The sequence below is a fragment of the Eurytemora carolleeae genome, unplaced genomic scaffold, assembly GCF_000591075.1.
Source record: "Eurytemora carolleeae unplaced genomic scaffold, Eaff_2.0 scaffold1080, whole genome shotgun sequence".
Lineage (NCBI taxonomy): Eukaryota > Metazoa > Arthropoda > Copepoda > Calanoida > Temoridae > Eurytemora > Eurytemora carolleeae.
Genome location: NW_019397152.1, coordinates 18,337 through 40,616, shown reverse-complemented (window position 1 = coordinate 40,616; position 22,280 = coordinate 18,337). Strand labels below are relative to the sequence as shown.

At 31.0% G+C, this 22,280-nt stretch overlaps 2 protein-coding genes across 3 annotated transcripts; both read left to right on the top strand.

Moving 5' to 3' along the window:
- Positions 1-1,788: 1,788 nt before the first annotated feature.
- Positions 1,789-5,137, top strand: LOC111712370 (epididymal secretory protein E1). The gene is made up of 4 exons (XM_023486953.1): positions 1,789-1,897; positions 2,383-2,516; positions 3,875-4,003; positions 4,978-5,137. Exons 1-4 carry the CDS (start codon positions 1,828-1,830, stop codon positions 5,083-5,085), a joined length of 441 nt encoding a protein of 146 aa, XP_023342721.1. The 5' UTR covers positions 1,789-1,827; the 3' UTR covers positions 5,086-5,137.
- A 2,225-nt stretch (positions 5,138-7,362) lies between these two features.
- LOC111712371 (epididymal secretory protein E1) lies at positions 7,363-9,599 on the top strand. Of its 2 annotated transcripts, none has more exons than XM_023486954.1 (4): positions 7,363-7,497; positions 7,921-8,084; positions 8,518-8,646; positions 9,439-9,599. In XM_023486954.1, exons 1-4 carry the CDS (start codon positions 7,413-7,415, stop codon positions 9,544-9,546), a joined length of 486 nt encoding a protein of 161 aa, XP_023342722.1. In that variant the 5' UTR covers positions 7,363-7,412; the 3' UTR covers positions 9,547-9,599. The 2 variants fall into 2 exon arrangements, with proteins under 2 accessions (XP_023342722.1, XP_023342723.1); XM_023486955.1 differs by having other exon boundaries at positions 7,367-7,497; positions 7,951-8,084.
- The last annotated feature ends 12,681 nt before the right edge of the window (positions 9,600-22,280 follow it).

Below are 22,280 nucleotides of genomic sequence, written 5' to 3'. Positions count from 1 at the left end.
ACCCGGATAGTTTACGCCAGGTCACCCTGTATATACCCGGATATATACTATGGGTGGTAAGAACTAAGAAGTTGGGTTTTCACTTCTTGCTCTGTGAGTAAACTGTAGACTGTAATTAGAGTGTTCAGTTTACAGTATCTCAATTCTAGACCAAATACACCTCGTCAAACGAGGGGGGGAAGGCGAGCTAAATAAAATGTGATTTCGAGGGTGAGAAGGCAAATCAAAGGTATGAAAGCAGATAATCATGCAGAGAAGAACTTTTAACCATTCCACTCTTTTAATAATATCTGCTATCATAGCCTCTCATAACCAGAGCTGTCTGTTAGCTTTTACTTGCCATCCCACCCTCTATTACCTTTGACTGCTATCCCCCCCCTCTCTGAACTAAAACAAATAACCCTAGTTCAACCGCTCATCTAACCTGTCCAAGGCATTGTTAACAGTGTAATGGAAATTTTAGGGTTGAAATTTAACTGAAATATCACACGAAATGTCTACACTGCCCTCTATCATTATCACTTGGGAGGGCAAAATATTGTAGTAATGGGTGAGAAGGGGGGGGTGGGGTAGGGAATAGAAGGCAAGAGATTTAAAGAAGGGAAGTGTATATAGGACGAGAAAGGAAGAGAAGTAGGAAGGGAGGGAAGAGAGAATGAAAAGAGTGGAGAAGGGGGGGGAGGGAGTTAGAAAATGTAAGGAGTTCTAGAGGAAAGGGAAGGGAGTAGGGAAGGGTTATTTGTAACGGGAAAATGAAAAGAAACAGTTTAATGAGGGGGGGGGGAGTAAAATGATAAGGGGGGAAAGGAATGGTTGTTGAAGAGGAAAATGGAAGTGACTGAAAGNGGGATAGGTGGAAAGGGGGAGAGAAGGGGGTTACATTTTACCAAGAACTGTAGCTATGCATAAAGTATATAATGGAATAATTTATTAGATTGTGTGTAAAATATCAATCTTGCGCTGACATTTATATTCTCAGAACTGTTAAAGGTTTTGTATTAAACCCATTATAATCTGTAAATATACATATTGATCTTACTTTTCGTGGTTTTACAGGATTCAATTATTGTTTTATAAAGTCAAAAACGATTTTTTTATTTTTTCTTATATAATATATCTTTTTATACAGTGAGAACCATAAAATCTAAAATGAGAAGACAATTTTTTGACACGCGATTTGACTTTAAATATGAACATGAGTCCCATCTATGATGCATTGTAAGCGGACCCATTTTACTTAAAGTGATTTAATGATTTTTAGAACTTTTTGCTTTGTATCAAATACACTTAATTTTTGCTTTAATGTCGTCTTCCTCTTCCACAGCTTTATTTAAATATTTTTTCAAACTCTCAGATGTCAAAAATTGTGTTGTACTTTCATCCCCCCAATCTCCTCATTCCTAATTCATTATAAAGTTTATTTAACAGTTTAAAAAATTCGAAATTGAAATGAATAGTCTAAGGATCATACTGTATTAATGTACTCTACTGCATATAATTTGTGAACATTTACATGATTTGTACACTTTGAGCTCCCTTTCAGCCTGAAAGGCCGGACTCAAAAAATTCATACCGAGAGATTCTTTAAATTCCTCTCTAATATATATTCTATTCTCTATGCCTATATCTTTGGATCTTAAGGTCGTAGACTTCAAATATTTTAGACCAGGAAATATGTTAGATCGAAAAGTATAAGTTTGAAATATAAAAGGTTTATATCATCAGGTTGCAACGACATTGGGATTTAAAAATTATCAATTGTTTATTTGCAAAGTTGCAATGTCATAATGAAATTTTTTATATGAATTTATATAGCTATAGATAAACATGAAGTTTTTGGTTTGCATCCTGTTTTTGGGCCTAGCTGCTGCTGGTATTGTAGAAGTCGAGGATTGTGGTAAGTACTGTACAACGTACAACTTTTGTACTGTGAACAATTGTACAATGTATGTACTGTGAACATGATATAAATAATGTACTATGAGTATAATTGTGCAATTTAACTCTGGAACATCGTACATCATGTTGTACTGTTTGGAAAATGAAAATTTCACAGTGTAAACTGAGAGAGATTATACAGTGTTTAAGGTAAATGTACTAGAGAAGTATTCAATTAAGCCTTGCACATTAGGCATTTTAAAGAAGTTTTTAATAAACAATGTGTACTGCAGTTTCTGGGCCGGAGGATTGTAAACAAGGTTTAGTAAGGGCAGCATTTATAGGGCCTGTATTTCAAACTGCATCAGACACATTAATCTTTTTTGGTGTACTGTCTCGTTTTGACTTCTGAAGTAAAATTGTACAAGTAGTTCAGTAGAAAGAACAAAGTATTCCACTTTTTTTGGTAATCACACTGTAAGTTCCACGTTTGGTTTATATCAGGTTCCTCTGCTGAAATTGTATCCCTTGAGTTTGATGGTTGCGATGAGAAACCCTGCTCTGTATACCATGGAACCCACGCTACAGGCAGAATTAATCTTAAAGCTAACTCTCCAACAAATACTCTCACTTGCAAGGTCAGGTTCTTTTTTAAATTATTATTACCACAAAATTCATAAAACTGGGGGAAAAGACGACATTTACTCTAAAATTATGATTAAAAATAGTGCAAGGAACATGAAAATACACTTTTTACTTAAATTTATTTTGATCCAAACTTGTAAAACTATTTGATTAATATCAAACATAAACACACATAAGATTAGTTGAATGTCGTCTTCGTAGTCCATAATTTTATGGGTCCCACTATCTTATTACCTGGATCATAAATTGTGTGTTGGCAGCAAGGGGGCCGGGGGCCATAAGAGAAATTATTTACTGTACAAACATGTATTCTGGAATACACTATGAACTCGGTTTCGGTGCAGACTAAAAACTGGTTTTGCGGTCTATTTACATTCAATTTAATTAGGCTTATGTCGAAACAATAATTTACAGTTTCGACATGAGAGGGGGGGGGGGGGAGTAGCCCAGGCATGAATATTTTTTACCTTGCTCCATTTTATCTTTATATGTGTAACTATATAATTCTGGACTGCGACTAAGGTTAGAATACTGGGTTTAATTTCATGTTTCGGTTCAAGTCCAGTTTCGGTTGCGTTTGTTTACAAACAACCAATATACAACTGTACAGCCACCGAAAGTGAGTTCATTGTATATTACGGAATTTGGTATATTCTGATGAAAAAATTAGCTTATGGCCTTATCCTTACCTTGGTTGGCAGCAAGAAATATATAGACCAGGAACCGCCATATCTCATGCGTCAAAGTGTACTGCAGTGGGAGGAGATCAAAACAAAGAATTCAGGGGTAACGCATCATTTTTGAGGGAAAAGGGCCAAAGGTGTGAAATAAGAATATATTGCTATTTAATTTTCCATATTGACCAGAAAGCCAAAAATCATATGAATTCGCTCTAACTTGATATATTAACTTGATTTTTGTTGTACAGTAATATCACATGTTTATTAGAGCTTTTGTCCTTCTGTGGAGGCACTGGGGTTGTTTACATTCCTCCCATAGTGTACAGTACACAATTTGCGTATATCTGAGTTGGGCGTTCCTGTATATAGTTCCTGTATATAGTTCCTGTATATAGTTCCTGTATATAGTTCCTGTATATAGTTCCTGTATATAGTTCCTGTATATAGTTCCTGTATATAGTTCCTGTATATAGTTCCTGTATATAGTTCCTAGGTTGGCAGTATCTTTAGGACATTTTATGACTTCTCATAATAAACCTAAAACAAAATATTGATAAAAGTACTCTGCAAAATGATAAATTAAATTCTCAAGATATATCTTTAAAAAATTGTCGAATGATAAATAATATTTATGTTATATTTTAATTTATTTATAAATTGCTGAATTTCAGCTTGCTGGTGTAGTTGGTGTAATTGAGTTACCATTCAACGGTTGTCCTTCTGATGCTTGTGCTTCAATGACCTCTGGAGATTGTCCAGTGGAAGCGGGAGAGACACTTGTTTATGAACTAGACTTTGAGGTAATCAAACATTTTAATTGATGCAAAAAAAAAGTTCACCAAAATGTCATCAAAATGTAATTTACTACGATATGTGTTCATAAAAAAGTTGGACTTTTCCTTAAATCTTGAAGATATAAAACACGACTAAATCATAAAAAAGCAGTTTTATTTAAAGATGTTAATGCCATAAACCCAAGCCATTGGATTCCCTTAAAACGGGGTTACAGCCTACATTACATCTGTATTTACGAAAAAGTAAGTGATTTTTAACTCCTTTATCTTTGCAACCAAATGTGTGAACTTTAGATATATCCAAATATAAATTCTGTTACTCCTATTGATAACATCGGAAATATCAAAGGTTTACACCATCAGGTTGGAAAGACAATGGGATTTGAGGTTTTGGGAAAAACTTTTCCAATTTCTAGTTTTGATCAAACATTTCTTCGGAATATTTCCAAGAATATATTTCTTTAACGTCGGAATTTAATTTAATTCAGAAACTCATCTTTATCATACTGCAGAGTGCAGAAAATCATTATATAAAAGAGAAACATGAGAACTATTAAAATAAACACATTTTTTGTTAACTACCGTCTATTTTTGGTTAACTTCCGTCTATTTTTGGTTAACTTCCGTCTATTTTTGGTTAACCACCGTCTATTTTTGGTTAACTACCGTCTATTTTGGATTTACTAATGTCTATTTTTGGTTAACCACCGTCTATTTTTGGTTAACTACCGTCTATTTTGGGTTAACTACCGTCTATTTTTGTCATATTTCTGTAAAATAATTATTAAGATAATAAAAATGCTTGTATTAGTAATGAAAACTTTTAAATCAACAAAAAGAATTAAACTTATTCTGTATAAGAAGTTCAAATTCTCGAATTTTTATCCTTGGTTTTGATCGATGAGAGAACGCCGATCAGTCAATCGAATCACTCATTCGGCAAATTCAAAAGTTTTCAACTTTATTTTTCTATTTTTCAGATCCTTGACCTCTATCCCACAATCGAGGTTACAGCTAAGTGGAGGCTGCTGGATGATAACGGTGATGACTTTATGTGCTTCCTCCTCCCAATTGTCATCAAAGATTAGATTCTCAATTGTAAAATATTTTTACAAAAAAAAATATATTTATTAACATTTTCTTGTTTTTTTCTAACTTAGCTTTATCATTCCTTAATTCTTATCTCAAACTGTTTTGAAAGCAATCAATGCTTGACAAGATATTAGACAATATTACAAAGGAGATACAAAGATTCTACTAATATCCGACGTAAACTTTTTAAACAAATTTTTAAAGAAAAATTATTTTAAAAAACAGTTAAAAGAAAATTTTTTTCCTTCTTATTTAATTCTTTTAGATTTGAACTCGAACTACAATCTTTAAAAATAATTGACGATAAAATGAAGAAATTTTTTTTTTATATATACATTGATCCTTAGCTCATCCTTATGTGCTTTATTATTTGCAAAACTTATGCAAACAAAAAATTTGCATAAATGCATTTTCTTTTCATTTTTATCACGCAGTTAATCCAGTATCCTTTATTAGAATGCATAATCAGTCCTTATTGTCTAATAAGATTAATTTTCTATAAGCTAAACCTTACATTTGAAAACTCGACTCCCTAAATACTTGGCTTTAAAACTTTTAGTAAGCCTCCATCTGACGTAAGATGTGACGGATATCATCGTTTTTCTAGCTCTTCAAGTTTCAAATTCTCTAAAACTTCTCCATTTTGTTTATGAAGCACAAATGTCACTTTTTAGAGAAACCACAGTTGAAAATATTTGACTTTAAATGAGTAGATAATTGATATCTCATTCGTTCTTGACCATACAAAGCTGTTGAGGGTACTGTTGTTAATTGTCCAATGGATAGCCTCTACAGTTCCTGTAAAGCTTTAAACCTTATTTCATCAATCTTGAAAAGACTGTCGAATTATAATAGTGGCCTTATCATGATTGTTCCTAACATCATCAAAGAAAATTACTTTTATTTTTTTATTGCTGTTCATTGAATTAAATAGGGGTCAAAAATAACAAAGCTGATCTTTCCTGTATCCTTTGAAATCTTCTATATAATAAAACAAGACATTTGATATATATATGTTGCGGATAGCCGGCCAAACGGCTGGACCAATTGGGCTGAAATTTTTTGTGGACAGTTATGGGTGGCCGGGGGGTGTTATAGGCTAAAAAAATCGAAAATATTTTTTTTAAATTTGTTTTTCCACGGGCAACACCGGGTTCTTCAGCTAGTAATTAATAAAATTGAAAACTTATCAATTTTCAGGGGGATCTTTAGTTATACATTTTCAACTTGAAAATACTCACTACAAAAGTTTTTACAACTCCGGATCGAACCTTTTAGGGACTGTAAGCTTAATTTCAAGTAACCTATCGCACAAAGATGGCAATCCCCGATTCACATATACCCTTGAAACCTTTATCTGATCAAAATGTGGAAGACATGGTCGTTGTTTTAGATTTAAGCTTAATTCAACTAAAAAAAGTCACTTTTGTAAAGAACAAATAATTTTAAATAATATTTTTTTAAATTAGAAACATTTATAAATATTTTATACTTGATCAGACATGGCTTTTTAGGGTATTTATGTGAATCTGACCTTTTCACCTTCGGATAAAGAGTCACTTAAATTACGCTCCCAATCCCTTTAACAACTGATCGTACTGCATTGTTTAAACCTCCATTTTAACAACAACACTTTTTAAAATTAAAACTTAAATTTAGAAAATACATATAAGTTAAAGGTACTAAATAAAAGATTTGAAAGAATAAAAACAAACACACTTATTTTTATTACAAAGAATGTCAAACACATAAAGAAACCAAACTAAAAGTTAAAAAATAACCTTTTTTATAGTAATAAGGTATGGCATGTATGTAAATCAACCATACTTTTGTTTGAACAACCATACTAATGCATAATTCGACTCAATAGAAATTCGTTTTCACAACGGAAATGACCACAAACTCTAATTTTTCAATACCTTTATCTTTTGCAACCCGATGTCGTAGACCTTTAATATTTCAAACTTATAAATACTGTTCTATCAAATAATCTAAGTTTGAAATATCAAAGTTCTACGCCATCAGAGTGCAAAGTTATGGGAATTAGAAAGTTTGAGTTTTGGTAAAATCTGAGTTCTTTTTAAGTTGATTTCTCCTAACTTAACCGTTTTCATAATGAAAATTCTTTGCAAAAAGGCAAAAAAACAATTTTAAAATAGCAAAAATAAATTAAGTTACAAGTTTCAAAATGCTAGATCGAAATAAGATAATTAGATATATCTCCCAATGGTTAGATTTATTAGAAACAAATTTAAACTGTGAGTGTTGCGTCGGTAAATTAGAATTATCTTCTATTTTTAGCCTCTTTTGACAATAAATAAAAATGATATCACTGTGCGCCGTACTCCTCTTTTCCTTAGTGTCAGCTGATCCTATCAAGAAGGATGTTGTCCCTGTGGAAGATTGTGGTAAAATATTTTAATAAAATTATGAAATCTTGATTGTGAAAACTTTTTTATTTTAAATATACATAGATTCAGAAATCACCAAAACAGTTAAATTTTTTTTTATATGTGCTCAAACAAACATCTATCCAACACTGCTATTTTGATAATTAGTTTTTGAAGTTGTATTTTTTTATATTTTAAATGGTTAGGCAGGGTCCATTATTAATGGCTTTTAAAACTGTAAATTTTAAGCTTCTTTTTTATGACATTTTTTTAGAATTGTTTGGTACACACACACACCACAGCTGAAATCTTGTTAATTCTAGAATCGACAGCTAAAATATATAAAAACTAGGATCGACATCTGAAATCTTGTTAATTCTAGGATCGACAGCTGAAATCTAGTTAAATCTAGGATCGACAGCTGAAATATATGAAATCTAGGATCGACAGCTGAAATCTTGTTAAATCTAGGATCGACAGCTGAAATCTTGTCTGTTGAGTTTGATGGGTGTACTGAACCCCCCTGTAATGTATTCCATGGAACAACTGCTTCGGGTAGAATAACACTTAGAGCTAATACACCTACTAATACCCTCACATGTAAAGTAAGTGTAAGAAATCATATCAAACTATTTTGTTGTTATATATGAGACCGCCACACTATAATCTTGAATACAGTTTATTTGTTTGTAATAATATTCTTAATTTTGAGATGTCTCTGAAGGAACTGAATTTATTCGCCTTTAATCAAACCCCTAGATCTTTCCAATCTAATGGTATAAATCTTTGATATTTCAACCCTTAACTATTTGATCTAAGGGAATTCATATTTCAAAATATGAAAGGTCTACTGCATTTTCATATGAGGATGGCACTATTTGGATGATAAATTACAAAATTATTGGCACTTTTTGTATATCAGGTTTTCGGTATTGTTGGATCCTTTAATAGATGTACGTCCCCTGGATGCTTGAAATTCTCTTATTTCTTGAGATTTCTCCAGTATTTTCATCTTTACTGACAGTTCTTGTGTTTAAGGTGTTTGGTATAGTTGGACCTATAGAACTACCCTTTAATGGATGTCCCCTGGATGCTTGTAAATCTCTTATTGCTGGAGATTGTCCTGTAGAAGAAGATGAGATTTTAGTTTATGAACTTGTGCTCGAGGTAAACGGAATTTAAATAGATTTTCTTTTAATTATTCAGTTTTATTTTTTTATCTGAGGCCATTTTGCTTTTTTCTTACCAATATTACTGAGAAAAGAAGAGAAAGATTTTGTCATTAATATATTATAACATGTGTTGAATTCTGTCAACTTCATTCCTTCTCTCTGCTGCATAAAGCCAATAAAAGTCACTTTTACGAAGAAATTTTAAATTAAATTTTAAAAAGATCAATTTTCAGCCTGAAAAACAAGAGTATCTATTTTATTTTTGCCAGGATGAAAGTTAAAATTACAGGTTACCTCAAATTGCATGAACTGACGTAAAGACTACCTTTAAAATTAACAAATTATCGTGGCCTATTTCAATACTTCCCTTCTGCCGTATTTACATGAATAAAGAATTTTCTTTTAATTCCACAAATGTAGGGAAGATCAAAAAGATTGGTGAGCGGCGTCAAATTTTTGGCTCCTTTTTCTTGGAAATTGATTTTTGGATTATAAAATTTTTTGTACTGATCCACTCTATGCCCATTTGGATACAAGCAGTGTTAAATTTTTTTTATTCTACCCTTATTTGAATAAACGAAACTTTTGCCTTCAAATGCCTATCAGTTTTAATCTCATTAAAAAATTAATTCAAAAACTGTATTAAAGTTAAAAATGAAAAGCTCAAAAAAGACATTTTGAAAAATGTTAAAGTGTTCCGCAATTACAGACATTAAAAAAATCTTTAGAAAACTATACTACACATGAAAAACCCAGAAAGTTCAGAAATATGGTTTTCTTCTTTCAGATTCTTGACCTGTATCCCACTATTGAAATCACTGCTAAAGCTCAGCTTCTTGATGATAATGGAGACACCTTTATGTGCTTCCTACTCCCAATTTCAATTCAGCCATAAAATTTAAATAAAATTAAAATAAAATTTAAATAAAAACAACTTTTCTCATTTTATATAATTCCTTTTTACGTAAAATAGAATATTAATTGAGAACAGGAAGACGAAATTTAATCTAAAGTATAATTATTAATTAATTGTATTCTTAGTCATTGTGCACAGACCAATTTGCAAATGAAAATTGGTCTGGGTAAAATGAACATTTGCTTTGAGCCTGTGTTTAATAATCATTGGACAATTTTAAATCATAACAGTCGTCTTTCTATTTATTTTTTCTTCATTATTTTAAAGTTTGTTTTTTTGCTTCATGAATAGTAGTTTTAATTATTGTAGATTTATCAAAATAAAAAGGAAAAGTTCCAAAAATGGCTTATTTTGATATCTATATTATTATTTACAAAATTTAAATGATGTTCAAATTCTTGATTTGATTTAATAAACGTATCAACATATATACATAGAAATATCTTAATATCAAATTACATTTGGATCAACAATTATCTGTATAATTAGTTACTTAGATATCTCAATATATAAATATGTAAATATATTAATATCTAAAAATATGAATATATAAATATCTAAATATTTAAATGTCTAAATATCTATATATCTAAATATCTAAACATCTAAATATCTAAAGAACTAAGCATCTATATATCTAAATATCTAAATATCTTAATGACTAAATAGCTAAACATCTAAATATCTATATATCTAAGTATCTAAATATCTAAATATCTTAATATCTAAACATCTAAATATTTAAGCATCTAAACATCTAAATATCTAAATATCTAAACATCTAAAAATCTAAATATCTAGATATCTAAATATCTAAATATCTAAATGTCTAAATGTGTAAACATCTAAACATCTAAATATCTAAATGTGTAAACATCTAAACATCTAAATATCTAAATATCTAAATATCAAAAATATATAAATATCTAAATATCTTAATATCTAAATATCAAAAATATCTAAATATTTAAATATCTTAATATCTAAATATCTTAATATCTAAATATCTTAATATCTAAATATCTTAATATTTGAATAACCATGAATTATAAGTATAAAGGTTGAGTTATTTTCTGAATATAAATTGTGAATAATCAGTCTGGTTTTTACGGCACGCTCCTTCTTTTCTCTCTAGCTTCAATAACCATAGTACAGGGTGTCACAGAAAAAACGTCAGATACGAAATTTTTGCTTCATGATCACTTAAGTATAGTGTGTTTCTGTACATAGAGGACTTAGTTAAATTACACTTTGCAAACAAAACTGCGATGTAAAAAACTTTACTGTGTTAAAATTGTTATCCATTGAGATCCATAAACAGTGGAGTGGGAAGACAATATTTGATTAATGGTATATTTATTAGATGCTGTAGTAAAGAAGATACTGTTAGAAGCTGCAAGAAAATTAACGTAATAAGTAAAATGGTTCTGTGTTCACTACACACTACACAATTGTTATGTTTTATGTTCAGTCGTCTTCCTTTTTTACATTAATTTTCACATTTCCCAAGGAGAGTTTATTTCTGCTCACCCTGTCTAATATATGAGTGGATTGTCTATATTGAAATTCCACACATAGAGGTGAAGATAGATAGGTAGATACTTAACCAAGATATGGACGAATTTACAGGGGTACAACCAGTACTAAAAATTCCTCTAAATTAGGAATATTTGAAGGGAGTTGAAGAGAGTTAACGGGAGTTGAAAGGAGTTGAAGGGAGTTGAAGGGAGTTGAAGGGAGTTGCAGGGAGTTGAAGGGAGTTGAAGGGAGTTGAAGGGAGTTGAAGGGAGTTGGAGGGAGTTGAAGGGAGTTAAATGGAGTGGAAAGGAGTTGAAGGGAGTAAGAAGGGTTGAAGAAGCACTATAAATTTCCTGACCTGCCTCTCTTGTTCACCCTTCATCCAGTATACAGGGTGTATATACCCACCCTTCATACATTAGTGAGGGTGTATATACCCACCCTTCATCCAGTATACAGGGTGTATATAGCCACCCTTCATCCAGTATACAGGGTGTATATACCCACCCTTCATCCAGTATACAGGGTGTATAAACCCACCCTTCATCCAGTATACAGGGTGTATAAACCCACCCTTCATCCAGTAGACAGGGTGTATATACCCACCCTTCATCCAGTATACAGGGTGTATATACCCACCCTTCATCCAGTGTACAGGGTGTATATACCCACCCTTCATCCAGTATACAGGGTGTTTATACCCACCCTTCATCCAGTATACAGGGTGTATATACTCACCCTTCATCCAGTATACAGGGTGTATATACCCACCCTTCATCCAGTATACAGGGTGTATATACTCACCCTTCATCCAGTATACAGGGTGTATATACCCACCCGCCATCGAATTTAAAGGGTATAAACTGTATATCAAATATACAGGTTGTATATTGTATAGCTAGTATACCCACCCTTTATATAATATCCTCTATTCTATAATTGACCCTCCAGGGTGCACTCTAGGAAATAATATTGATTGAACAGAAGCATTTGTAAAGATTATGAATATTGTTAAGTTCTTTGTATTTTCATAAGGAAAAGGGAGATAATTATCTTAACAACTTTACTGAGTGCTGAGTTATTTGCAAGGTTGTATAATAAGGTTGCTTACTCTCGATGTGCTCATTGGTACGGAAAATCTCGTCTTCTACGATAGATAGATAATATCCTAATATGACGTCACTGATTATAGAGGCGAGAATGACGTCATATTTTAGTTTTTATCTATCTATCTTAGAAGACGACATTTTGCGTACCTTGGAGTGTATCGAGAGTAACCTCCCTTATTATACAACCTTGGTTATATGTGTGCAGTAAAATTTGTGAGATATGTCTAACATTTCTTTCTCATTTTTATGTAAATATTTTAATGTCTATGAAGTGGAAAGGTTCTTGGGGTATCAACACTAAATCTACTAATGTTTATAAATATCTGTATTTTATTTTAAAAGCATTTAAATCCAGTCGAAAAGTCAATTATTCTTGCAAAAAAGGTTAAAATCCCATTTTGAAAACTTGAATTCATGAACTATACAGGGTTACCCACAAAGGATAGGACTATAGAGAGAATGAATGTCAGCTCCTATTTCTTATATTAAAAGTGTTCAGAGCTGAAAACTTTAGAATAGGATATCCTTTATCCAGAGCTGAAAACTTTAGAATAGGATATCCTTTATCCAGAGCTGAAAACTTTAGAATGAAATATCCTTAATCCCGATCGGTAAATTAATCTGGAGATTAATATAAAGAAGAGAACAAGCATTATTTAATCTGGAGATTATGGAAGAGAGTGGATAAAGCATTAATTCTGATATCTACCATTCAAAAGTTCCCAGCTCTGATCGGTTAATCAATATGGAGATTAATAACAAATGGAGAACAAGCATTATTTAATCTCGAGATTAAGCAAAAGAGTGGATCTAGCATTAATCCCGATATCCACCATTCAAAAGTTCCCAGCTCAGTGTTCTTAATTCTTCTAAGCCAACTAATTAATATTTCCTAAAAGTAACTTAGTTTTCTATGATTTTAATATTTGCATTAACCGCAAATCAGATATACCCCTCATTCCTCCCCCCCCCTTAACCATGCCATCTCCCCCTCTAACCACAAGCAAATCCCTCCCACCCAAGTTCATTTCCAATTACTTCTTCACAAATCCTTCAGTGACTTTGACTTCAAGTTGTGTCAGATCAATGATCAGGAAAAGAATAATTTGTGGTTTGAACTATTTATAGGATCTAGGATGAGTTACTTAAAAAACATCATACACATTTTTTGTATGCTTAGATGTTAAAATCATGGTTTGCCTCAGATATTTAATACTTTAATAAATACTTGTCCTATCGATCAGTTGTTATAAAAGATTGATAAGAATAATTCTACAATTGTAAAATTTGTTTCGACAAATTATTGTATAAGCCAAAGCTTAAATTAAAGTTTAACTATTTCCAATTAGCCCTTCTACCTATTATTATTCCTCTTTAAAATAATATGTGTTGTGTTTTTGCCTCTCTGAAACTCTCCGTGATAACTCTCCAGCCTTATTACATGATATCTTGTTACCCAGGTATTCCAGGAATTGATTTACTCCCTGCTCTAACTCATACCCTGAGCAACAAAAACCGTCCAGAACAATTTCTTATCAATTCGATTCTTAACCATGGTCGCTAACTTAACCAAGAACAGCATTTATAAAAATAAATAAATCTCACATGTGTTTTTTATTCTGAATCATTTACTTTTTTAAAAGTATCACAACTCACAAGCGGTATACCGCGCGGTATGTTGTTGAATTGCCGAAATTTTGAAAATTTCGAAAAATTGGGAAAACGTAAAATTTCAATTTGATCAAACGATATGTTTAAAAAAATGTAACAAATTAATTGAATTGAGTAGTTGCCAAAATTTCGAATTTTCTAATCCCTATATCTTTGCAATTTGATTGTTTAAACCTTTAATATTTCAAATATCTAAGGTCGAAGACATTGGGTTGCTCAGATATAGGGATTAGAAAATGAGAGTTTGTGACAAAGACTCAAACTTAATGTCGGGCAAGGGGGGTGGGGTAAACATAAACAAACACAGAATTGAATGAATGAAAGGAATTCACTAATCTCTGAAACAAGGAAACAATAATGTGCTCATTCTTCAGAACATATAATTTCAACGTCTCTAGTGAAACCCCTAAACACCCCCTGGACTAGNTGTAAACACAAGACGGATGTCAAAGCCTGACATGGGATCCATCTTTCACAACCGTAACTCACAGTAAAAAAAGCAGAGTGGCGCCAAGTGATTGAGTTAATTCCACCAAAACCCCTGGCGAGCGTTGGTGGTGCGCGCAATAATTTACAATGTTAGGTTAACAGTATAATTTGGATTCATGGCTTCATGTTTAGTTGGAAACTAACAAAATATCCAGAGATAACCAGAGATTACCAGAGATTACCAGAGATTACCAGAGATTACCAGAGATTACCAGAGATTACTAGAGATTACCAGAGATTACCAGAGATTACTAGAGATTACCAGAGATTACTAGAGATTACTAGAGATTACCAGAGATTACCAGAGTTTACCAGAGATTACCAGAGATTACCAGAGATTACCAGAGATTACTAGAGATTACCAGAGATTACTAGAGATTACCAGAGATTACTAAAGATTACCAGAGATTACTTGAGATTACCAGAGATTACCAGAGATTACCAGAGATTACCAGAAATTACTAGAGATTACCAGAAATTACCAGAGATTACAAGAGATTACCAGATATTACCAGAGATTACCAGAGTTTAAAAGAGATTACCAGAGATTACTCGTGAAAAATGTTACTTTTCAAAACTGTATTAACTGGAAACACACAGGTTCAGACTGATCTGAAAAATTGCATTAATGTTCGAGACTGGGTCGACTTTGAAGTGTCTTAACCTCACTAACTCACTCACGTATATTTCAGTGTAGCCCTAGAAAAGTAAATTTTAGTGTACAAGCACTTATTTTTTAGCTTCAGTTTTTAAAAAGTAATTGGCAAAATTTTAACCAAAATGAAATCGAAAACATAGATAGAAAAGTTTTGAAATTCGAAAAAAAAGAAAGCGGAAAAGAATATGTCTAATGTGAAAGAACATGATATAAGAAAAAAAAGATAAAGATGAACATAAGAATAGAAGAAAAGAAGAAAACTTAAAAGAATTGCTGAAAAAAAATTAGGCTAAAGAATTGAATTAAAAAATATTATGAGAACAGATAGAGGATAAATCTAAAGAAAAATGAAATAAAAAATAAATGAAATAAATAATCAGAATGAGATGTGAAAAGAGAAAAAAGGTGAAGATTATGGTTGGTGAGATTAGGGGGGAAAAGGATCAGGAGAAAAGATAAGAAAGAAAGAGGAAAAGAGAAAACTTGAGTTAAAAGTAAAGTTAGATTAAAAAATCTGTAGAAACTAGAAACTAAAGAATTTTAAAGATAGAAGTGACGGAGCTAGGGGGGGGGGATATAATGACATTATTGACAAGATTTGACAATATTATTGAAATATTTGTCTTCTGACGTCTTGTTGTGTAAACAAGTCTAAACTGTAGTTAATGAATGTGGTCGATTACAAGTATATTACATCTCATTAGGACATTAGGATAATTGAAAAATGGAAATTTGTGTTTAATGAGTTTTTTAGTGCATACTTGTGTGGCTGGGCCACTGGGACACTGTAGGCGGTTAACCAAACATAATATTCATCGACAGACTTTTCTTAATCCGGGGACCATTTTCATCTGGGGATTATTTCAATCCAAGGGGACATTATCTTTACACCAACTTCTCTCGATTTTTTTGGGGCCCTTTTCAAATCGTTGCACTTTTTCAACCCAGAGCCCTTATATGCATTCACTTGTACCATCTCGTCTAGGTTACCCAATGTTTAGCACAAAAGGTGGCTGACTGGATCGATCTGATCCAGGTCCTTTTTCCATCCGGTGTCCTGAAAAATCAGGCCCACTTTTCAATATAAAAATTCGTATTCGATATCCAGTGGTAATATCCCCTACAAGGGTAACTTTAGTTAGGGGATTATGCCTTGTTCCTTAAATCGAAAGTGCCCACATTGGATATCAAGATCAATTTTTCAAAATTAACGATACTCCACAAAAAAAGTTAGAATCTTAGGTTTATTTTAAACGTTTTGTTTTTCTTCCTTTTTGGACCTCTTTCATATTGTACAATGCCTTTTTTGATTCATTGTTGCGTTTGTACTTTCTAAAAAAGATCCTTCATAATATTGATTTTAATACTTTTTTCTTTAATGCCATATAAAATTCAATAAAATTTAAAGTTGCCAGCAAACATTAATTTCTATTTAACTGTTTGATTAAATTTCTTGTAATAGATGTGTTTAAATGCTAAACAATAACCGTTTACTGGAATAATTAGTATTGTTCAAAAAAACATCTGAAAACCGATCATAAAATTATAAGTCATTTTTTTCATTTAAACTTGAAAGTTAAATTGTTTACAGTTTTTTATATAAAGTATTAACAATGCCTAAAATTGTCATAGAAATGTTATATCACAAAAAATGGACAAGCTTAAATATTTGCTATGAACAGTAAATTATAAACACATTAAAAGAAAGGAACTATAGTATTAATATCCTGGCTAGTTTCCTGAATCAAGTGAAGTAAAAAATAATAATGATCTAACAATGTCAATAAAATAATTTATCATAACACAAATTATCCAGCCAAAAATGTAGATAAAAGTTGATTAATTTTCACAAACTGTGATAATATTTCATAATATTTATTCTAAATCAATATCTTAATTCACAACAAAAAGTTTGTATGTGAAAAAATGTCAATTTCTTGAAGTATAAAAAGTGTATGTAAAATAATTTCGTAGGACGCACTAAATAGTACTGACTGAATAAGATGTACTCTAGTGGATGCAGAAAGGTCTGACAAGAATTCTAACATTTAAGTTTGCAGCTTTTTGTAAACAGGTAAATAGTCAGCCGACAATTTTTTTGTCTGAAATGAATTTTGTTTTCTGGGATTATCCCGCTGTGCCGTCTTCTAGTGTCGTATCCATACCCCAACCCAATTTTCCCACACAAAACAAACAAAATTACTCGGCATTAAAATTAAGAAATGCGCAAAATGACGTTTTCAAAGTGTTAAAAGCAAAAATGGAGCTTGCAAAAATAAATTTCCCAAATAAAAGGTTTAGAAGACCAACTAATTAAAACATTAGTTAAACTTATTCAAATCCGTTTGCTTAGTATTTTTTAAGATTTAACTTCAATCAAGAGGTACTTCCTCTGGTACAATGTTTGGCTGAAAAACTAATCATAGCGTTAGAAATGCATATCATACTAATATATAATATAATATGCAATATATTAGATATCTAAATGATATAATCTTATATAAATGAAACAGTTTACTTTACCCATAATCAGGAATTAGTATTTAAAGTTTGAAACTTATGAAGCAGTTTAATCCAAAAGTAGGTTTAAGCTCTTATGCACTTGCTGAGTAGGTACTTTATGCACTGCATGTCACAGGCCTTAAAGGCATTTTCTTGGACTAATTTAACTTATGAAAGAGGAAAAAAAGTTGGTGAATGCAGTACATACTTATTGAAAATATTGGAACAATGCTATTTAAAAACAAAAATCTTTCAAAAATTGTATTTAAAAAATCCATAAGTTTTAGAAAATTGTATCAAATACATTCTGTTGATTGTTTTTGTTTAAATTTCTTAGAATAGAATCAAAAAATGTATAGCTATGTGCATGCATTTACAACAAGTAACCCTTTATGTTGATGTCCAGAAACAAAAATTAAAAAGAAGAATAATAATTTTCGGTTTTCTGTTGAAAGATTATAATTTTTTGGATTTTTATAGATGATTACTTTAAGAATTAATTTTCAACCATAGATTTCCGTCTAGTAAACAATGCTCTACGCACTTTAGTTTGTGCGTAATCTACCTTTTAAACTATTTTATCATTAGCTATTAATTTCTAGGATCTGATTTAAACCAGTAGAATATTCAAGTTACGAGGTTTCGTGATGTATCGATCGATGTTAAAATAATTTATGAAAATTATCCAAATAACTAGTGATGGGTTTATTTTTGGTTAATTTTTGAGGTTTTAGAACCTATACTTACACCACTCAAATACTTTCTAAATGGGATTTTTTCCCTGTAACTTAATGGGATCAGTTTATACTTTAAGCTAGTAAAATATTCAGGAAAAAAATCACTTAATTTGTTTCCGTGGACTTAAATTGATTTCGGTCACAAAATTGTTTTTCAAATTCTTTGGTTCCCGTAAATTTATAAAATATATTCGTATACATTTGGTAAATATTGATCAGCTGTTTATAAAGCGTAGAACGATATAGTGACGGGTGTGTGTATTGTATTGGTATTAAATTAACTGGTTTATATTGTATTTGTATTGTACTATAGGGTCAAATTAATACAAGCAGAAGGGGAAGGAGATGGGTCCCCCTCCCCAATCTTATTCTAATTCTCCCCTTGTGAGTCAGTTTGCTTAATGTGATATTGGTGGCAGATCCATTGTTTATTTCCGGTCACCATGTACACTGTACAGTGCACATTCTATACTCAATACTCGACACTCATTCAGTCACAACATAGATAGATACATTTATTGATTTCACAAATTCCCATCATCACCACTTTCCCTGGACTTTATCTAAATATTTTAGTTAAATTAGTTCAATACAATGATAACCAGAAAAGTCTGAAATATGAAGACGACTTTTAGACTCAAGTTATTACTTGAAATTTTGCAGTGTAAGCAGACCCTTTTTACTTAATTAGTGATTTAATAAATTCATATAAAAACTATTTGCTTTGTAACAACATCAAATACACTTAAGTATTGCTATAAAGTCGTCTTCCTAATTCAGAGTTGTTTGTAGCCTAGAAGATATAGGCTTAGGCATTATGCACTTAGTACAGGAATTGAACTCTGTAATGATAAGATCTCATTTTTGCTAAAATATTTGATAAATATTATCCTGATGTCACTTACTAAATTCTTCTCTTAATTTAGCATGTAAACTTTTGCTTACAAAATGTATTTAATTTATAAAAACTTATAAATCAAAAGTAAGAAGCTAATCTTCTCTTATTCTTAAATAGTTTTTTTGTCTAAATTATATATTTCATAGTTCGACAATGATTTTATCACACACATATATATATATATTTGCAGCATATTTTCAATTAAAAGATGTTTATAAATAAATGTTGTGAATTTTAAAATATTTTTTGTATTTATTATTTATGTATGTATTTAATTAATTTGACAAGAATTTAAATATTTGTTAAACATATAAACATACAGATATAATAATTATAGAGTAGCATTTCTTCACTTATACTAACTTTTATCTGTTAGCGTTTTATTAGTGTATCGGTTTTTGAGGTAGCGTTATATAAGAGCAGTGTTTTCCTAGGTACACAATCTCACGAGCATGTGCATTCAAAGCAAAATGAAAACTGAATTGACACCCAGAGAAACCTGTATGGGTTAAAAAGTACAAACGAGTACTGTTTAGGGTAAACGTGTAAAAAATACATATCAACAAAAAAGTTTAATGTTTGCCAAATCCCAATCTGTAATTTATTTCTTCTTACTTCATGTTATATTATCTTTGGAACCCAGCTTTGTCTGGAGACTAAAATTTCCCTATTAAAGTCACTCCACTCAACATATAGAAATTTAAAGCTCAGGTTTCATAATGAAAACTTAGGGCAAATCGGTCATGGGCTTCTAAGTTATGATCGGTCATCTTAACTAACTGATAGACGCTTAAGCAGAGATAAATACCTTACTTTTATACTAGCTTGGGAACCCAGCGTTGCCCAGAAATTACTTCATGGTTACTTAGTATTTATACGAAATTATCTATTTATGAAAGTCGACCCACTCAACTTAGAATATCCAAACCAAGCTAAGAAGATTCCACTGTTTTTACCAAGTTCCATAATCATAACTTTGGCAAATCGGTCCGGGGTTTCTGAGTTATGATCGGACATCCAAACAAACAAACAGACAAACAGAGATTACTATATTCATATACTATTATATGAGTTTCAGGGTGTTTTCTAATTTTAGTATTCAGAAACCACATAGGTCTATATAATAACACAGGGGTAGGTAATTAACCCTAGCCAGCCAACTATCAATCAATTAATCAATCAACCAATTAATTTATATATATTCCATTGTCAGCAATGAAGTCTATTTATTTATTGATATGTTTTAATAGAATACTTCCTTTTATTGTTTTCTACGGTGCAATTATTTTAATTAAGATCTAAATGACTATTTAGATTATCTTTGGGAAACCTTCATTTTGACCAATTTGAAATAACTGATTACTTTTAAGAATTTATCAAATTGTACGAAATATTTAATCATTTAATGTTTTTACTTCACATTGATTAATTATTAATTATAAATATTAGTTAATTCGCATTAAGAACCAAATCTAACATGTACACTGTAAATCCAAGAAATATAATGCAAAAGCAAAAATTGCCTGAATTTGTGGGCTACATAGAGAAATATGTGCTAAAAGTACAATTCATCTTCTCCCATGGTCAGTTTAAATGCTAGCACTTTTAAAGCGTTTGTAAATTATCTTGAAGTCATGATAAACAAAATCAACATTTCGATCAGAATATATTTTTATGAGTTTTTAAATAAGAAGCAAAGATAAAAGTTATTTTAATTATGTAGAAAATAGCAGAAACTCAGGGAGAACATTTAATTAACAAATTACCAAATCTGTTTATCAAGATTGTAAAAAAATTATGATGTTTTGAAAACTTTATCTATAAATTTGACCATGGGAGAAACTGAAATGTACTTTTTGCATATATTTCTCTTTACTCACAGAGCTACATAACCTACAAATCAAGCCAACTTTTTGCTTTTGTATTTTTCATTTTGAATGTATGCATGTAAGATTTATTTCTCAAAGTGAATTAACAAATAAATTAAACTGCAAACTTGAAATTTTTATGATTTTACTTCATCTACTGATATTTTACTTCATCTACTGATATTTTACTTCATCTACTGATATTTATTTCAAACATTTCATTTAAACACTTTCTTGTTTTTTTTTGAGGCAAAATTGGAACTAAGTTCTTGCCACAAACTAATTTTTTTAAATCCATATATCATTGCAACCTGATGGTGTTAAACTTTTGTTACTTCAGACTTAGACTAATTGGTCTAAAAGAATTCATAGTTTGAAGTATGAAAGGTCTTTGCCATCGGCCGGGAGGCAAATATATAAAGGAATTAAAAATCAGAGTTTCTGTAGTACAACTATTAAATAAGTCTTTCTATGACAAATTTTTTAAAATTAAAACATAAAAGCATTTATATTCACTCCAGTTGGAACCTTTAGAAGCCTTTAAAATTGACATTTTTTAGATCTACCAGCCTAAAATTGGGCTTATGGAATAGGAAATTGTATACGTATATTTTAAAAATGGTCTCAATTTTGAAAATCCGATTACAAATGAGTCTGTAGCCTTATTCTTCGTTTTTTTTTGAGACACTCTGTATATTTATTTATATTATATATATATATTCGTTAACAGTTTGAGAGAACGTTTAGTTAACAGTTAAAAATTCGAATAGTTACTTACAGGGTGACCTGTCCGTTATTACGTAACATTTTAAAAGTTATAACAAATATAAACTTGCTCAGACCTAGTAATACGGATTTGTTTAGAATTCGGTGATGGTGATGGACCAAACCTCTGTAGAGTAAAAAAGTAGATGCTAGTTCCACAAGTAATTGAAAATATATTTCGGTCTGGGTTGACCCTCGTCAGTTCTTGAGATTGTTTCTTCACAAAGATTAAAAACAAACGGATTTGGTGCTCACTGAAGGAATTTTAAGACTCTAATATTCCCCAAAATTCGACATTTCTTTCATTTTCCTTTAAATATTATATTAATCAATATTAATTAATATTCCTGGTTAGTGGTGACATAAATATATAAACATAAATACACCGACTGCTGTGCTGGAAATTCCGATGAGAAATATCGGCTCCAGACTTCATGCTTACTTCAAGCTAGATATTTACGGCTGACCCCCCCCCCTCTGCTTGTTAGCGCTTCCTTT

Excerpts from the sequence above, each read along its gene's own strand:
- LOC111712370 (XM_023486953.1), top strand. The coding sequence starts at position 1,828 with ATGAAGTTTTTGGTTTGCATCCTGTTTTTGGGCCTAGCTGCTGCTGGT. Across the intron at positions 1,898-2,382 it reads TGTAGAAGTCGAGGATTGTG|GTTCCTCTGCTGAAATTGTA; the intron begins GTAAGTACTGTA and ends GGTTTATATCAG. Across the intron at positions 2,517-3,874 it reads CAAATACTCTCACTTGCAAG|CTTGCTGGTGTAGTTGGTGT; the intron begins GTCAGGTTCTTT and ends GCTGAATTTCAG.
- LOC111712371 (XM_023486954.1), top strand. The coding sequence starts at position 7,413 with ATGATATCACTGTGCGCCGTACTCCTCTTTTCCTTAGTGTCAGCTGAT. Across the intron at positions 8,085-8,517 it reads CTAATACCCTCACATGTAAA|GTGTTTGGTATAGTTGGACC; the intron begins GTAAGTGTAAGA and ends CTTGTGTTTAAG. Across the intron at positions 8,647-9,438 it reads TTTATGAACTTGTGCTCGAG|ATTCTTGACCTGTATCCCAC; the intron begins GTAAACGGAATT and ends TTCTTCTTTCAG.